At 38.5% G+C, this 3,438-nt stretch overlaps 1 protein-coding gene across 1 annotated transcript in view; it reads left to right on the top strand.

The window, feature by feature from the left end:
- Positions 1-3,438, top strand: part of LOC109287376 (protoheme IX farnesyltransferase, mitochondrial) — a 191,987-nt gene that overhangs the window by 113,045 nt on the left and 75,504 nt on the right. The window contains exon 5 of the mRNA XM_019502388.1: positions 983-1,053. Within this exon, the coding sequence (XP_019357933.1) occupies positions 983-1,053 (71 nt within the window). The remainder of the gene's footprint in view (positions 1-982; positions 1,054-3,438) is intronic.

The raw sequence follows: 3,438 nt of genomic DNA, 5'->3' as shown, positions 1-3,438 counted from the left end.
GACCCTCTTCCTTGGATCTCTCAAGCATATTTTAACAACCCATGGAGCAGCAAAGCACTGACCTCCATTGTCCCCTGCTTTACCAGTGCTAGGTTAGGATACTGTGCCTTGTGTGTGCAATAGGGTTGATTTGTGTAGTTTTAACAATAGGTTAGGCAAGGATTTGTATGGGATGGTTTGGATGGGGATGATCCTAACTTGGGCTGAGGGTTGGATTAGATGACTTCTAGAGAGGTCCCTTCCAGCCCTACTTTTTCATGATTTTGTGATGCTGATTGGTTTGTAATTTTTTTTGCATGCTAAAATCTAAATAGCTTTATAAAGTCTTTGATATGGAAAACTGGGCTTGGCTTTAGCAATAAAGGATTGGTATTTGTCAGATTAAAAAAAAAAAAGGGAAGGTCATAGTTTGATGGCAGTGTTAATTTTCACATAGGCAGTGGTTAAAATTGAGTTGTCACATTAAATAATTCCATGTGGCTTCTTCTTTTACTGTTGTTAGCACTATATGCTAAATGTAGTTGCAGCAGGATTTAGAAGAATTGATTGAGTTTTGGGTGGGTTATGAGTTCTCAGAAGTTGAATGATCTTGAAAATAGTTATAGCATTAATCTTTCTTTTAAAAAAAGGAAGCATACTTTTTGCAAGGGCTGTTTACACAATACACAACTAGGAATTATTGCTTTTCCATGTACATGTGTATGTGTGTGCATGCTATACTTATTGAGAGTCGAATTTGAAGTGAAGCTTTTCTTCAAACATGTAATGCATTCAAAATATTTTTGTCCTCCAGGTAGTTTTGTTTTTAAGGGAATGCCAAAAGTATTAATGTAGACTATCAAAGCAAATATAAGTTTCCATTTTAATTGTGGCTCTGTACCTTCAAAAATGAAAACTTAAAGCACCTGCAAACAGAGACAGTTAATTCTGTGATGGGCATGGTCTCTGGCACCCTTTTAATTCCTCTTTTTCTTTCATTCAGTTCTTTGAGGTTCCATTTGATTCAAATATGAACAGGACAAAGAACAGACCTCTGGTGCGAGGACAGATCAGGTAAGGCTGCACACACCTGCTCCTTGTCGTGAGAATGTTCCTTTTCTGTGCATCTCTAGCCTTGTCCCTTGCTCTGTTGTTGTTAAGATAAGGAAATCTGTCAACTTGTAGACCAAAGGTCAAGAGAGTGAATCCACTTTTTTTGTGCTTTGATAACTCTGAATGTTTATAATAGTCGCATGGAGAATTTGTCAGGGTAATGAATTATACTCAAATAACAGATAGTGGTTATTGCACAAGGACCTTTCTAGATATGGGAATCCAAAGTCATTCTGCATTGTTCCAGTTGAGCCAAAGTAACAGGGACAACTGAATTTTATTTGCAGATATGAAGCTGATACTAGTTGTTGCCCCCTTATATGCTAAATTAAAATTATGCTTCCACCAAAATCACTTGTTAAAAAGAATGGGAAAGGCATCTAAACCTGCTGGAGTGGCACAGTGTGAAACATGGCAATATAACTAGCTGGTTGCTAAGTAGAAGACTAAATTTATTAGCTGGAAATCAGCATGGATGATTGAAAATGGGGAGGGAAAATCATGCATGGGGGTGCTGTTGGCTTAGGTGCAGGATGAAATGGCAGAATGAAGAGCTTACCCTCTATCCCTGATGTTGGTAAGAGGGGATGAGGCTGAAGTTCCTGTCAGGTGCTACCCCTGGATCCTAGTTTGCCCTTCTTTAATGTCAACTACAACGCAGTAAGTACATGGAAATTTAAAGGGCATTCCCTTTTTTTTCTTTATTTTTTTGGTTGAACTTGCTGGATGCTGACCACTTTCTGAAAATCTACTCTTTTTAATTTATAAGCAATTATCTCTTTAAAAAGCTAAGGCTGAGAAATGTTTACTCTTATATCTGGGTGGTTTATCATTGCCCTTCGCTTAACCCTTGTTTTATGATCCCTAAGTGTCAGATTTCGTAGTTATTCGTCACATACATATTACAAATCTGGAAATATGTTTTCAATCCCTCCCCCTTCTCTCCCCCACCCCAAATGAAAAACAACACACAGTAAGGTGGAGTTAAGGTTGGCAGTATGTATCAACAACCCAAGGGCTAAAAAAACATTGCAATGATGTTATAATGATCATCAAACCTCTCATGTCTGGATGGAAGGTACTCATCAGGAAGTCAGGATTTCAGCCCATATTCAGACAAGACTGTATTTGGTAAATCAAACAGAATGTCATCCTTTGACATAGGCGCCTATGTTTTGTTCTGTGTTAAATTAAATCTTTATTGAATTTTACCTTAGTCCTGTACACTGGAGGGGAAACAGCTTAAGCAGGATGTCATGGTGAAACCTACAACAGAATTGAGAGATGTCTCAAAAATATTTTAATCATTTCCCCTAGCTGTTTTGTTGAACAAAGTTCAGTTCTTTTGTGAGCCTGTGTTCAAAGTACATTATCCTTAGAAATACTGATGTTGTAGTGAGACACGGCTATACTAAACAGCATGTTATGCACGTTATGAGAGGAGGCAGCAAACACCAAGAAAACGGCAATGTAATAAAAAAAAATCTGGCATTCAGAGGTTGAATAGAGTTACTGACCAAGGTTGGCTTCCTGTAAAACATTTTGGTATGAGACTTGTGCATTATTGGTTTGTATCCTTAAAAAGAACAAAATTCCCTTTTCTAAAGTTTTGTGTGTGCGCATAAAGTGGCAGTTAAAGCATGTTGATTTTTTCCGTTTAAGTTGTAGAAAAATCTTCATTTTTTCAAATTTCAAAACAGATCATAATATATTAGACCTGTCTATATTTTAGATATTTAAATATTTTTCTTCTTAAATTTTTTTTGAGTTCTCTCACCCCCCCTTCTCCCCCGCCACACCCTTTTACTAAAAGCTTTTTACAGTCTCATTTGTACGTTGCATTATGTGTGTCCATTATATGCTGGACAGCGCCTGCCCCAGCCCCACTGTGGCTCCCTCCCTCACCCCACGGGGCCTTGATCTGCACCCCCCATGTCCCTTTTCTCACCCTTTCCCCCAAAACAGACTTTCCAGCTGGAACCAGATGCTCTCCACATGGCCAGGCTGCACTCCTGGCCCCATGCATGCTGCAGCTGTGCACATGCATGGGGCATTTATGGGCCACATCAGACAAAAAAAGCCAATTGCTGATACTCTCAATGTTCCTCATATCAGTGCCGAGCCGATATGGGACCAATGTATCGGTGCACCTTTATTTCTAATGATTAAGCCAGAGAAGACAGGACAGAAATAAAACTAGCAGGAAACAATGTTACCATTACCTGAATAATATAAGTAATATATTAAATCCAACTGGATTTTGCCACTCTGCTAGTTTGCCACATTTTTCTGTGGATAGTCCTGAAAAAATAAAATTAAAAAAACAAACAAAAAACAGGGGCTTGG

The sequence above is a fragment of the Gavialis gangeticus genome, unplaced genomic scaffold (assembly GCF_001723915.1).
Source record: "Gavialis gangeticus isolate Ggan-Ray unplaced genomic scaffold, GavGan_comp1, whole genome shotgun sequence".
NCBI classification, from domain to species: domain Eukaryota; kingdom Metazoa; phylum Chordata; order Crocodylia; family Gavialidae; genus Gavialis; species Gavialis gangeticus.
The sequence above is the reverse complement of the archived record's forward strand: the minus strand, read 5'-3'. Positions and strand labels throughout refer to the sequence as shown.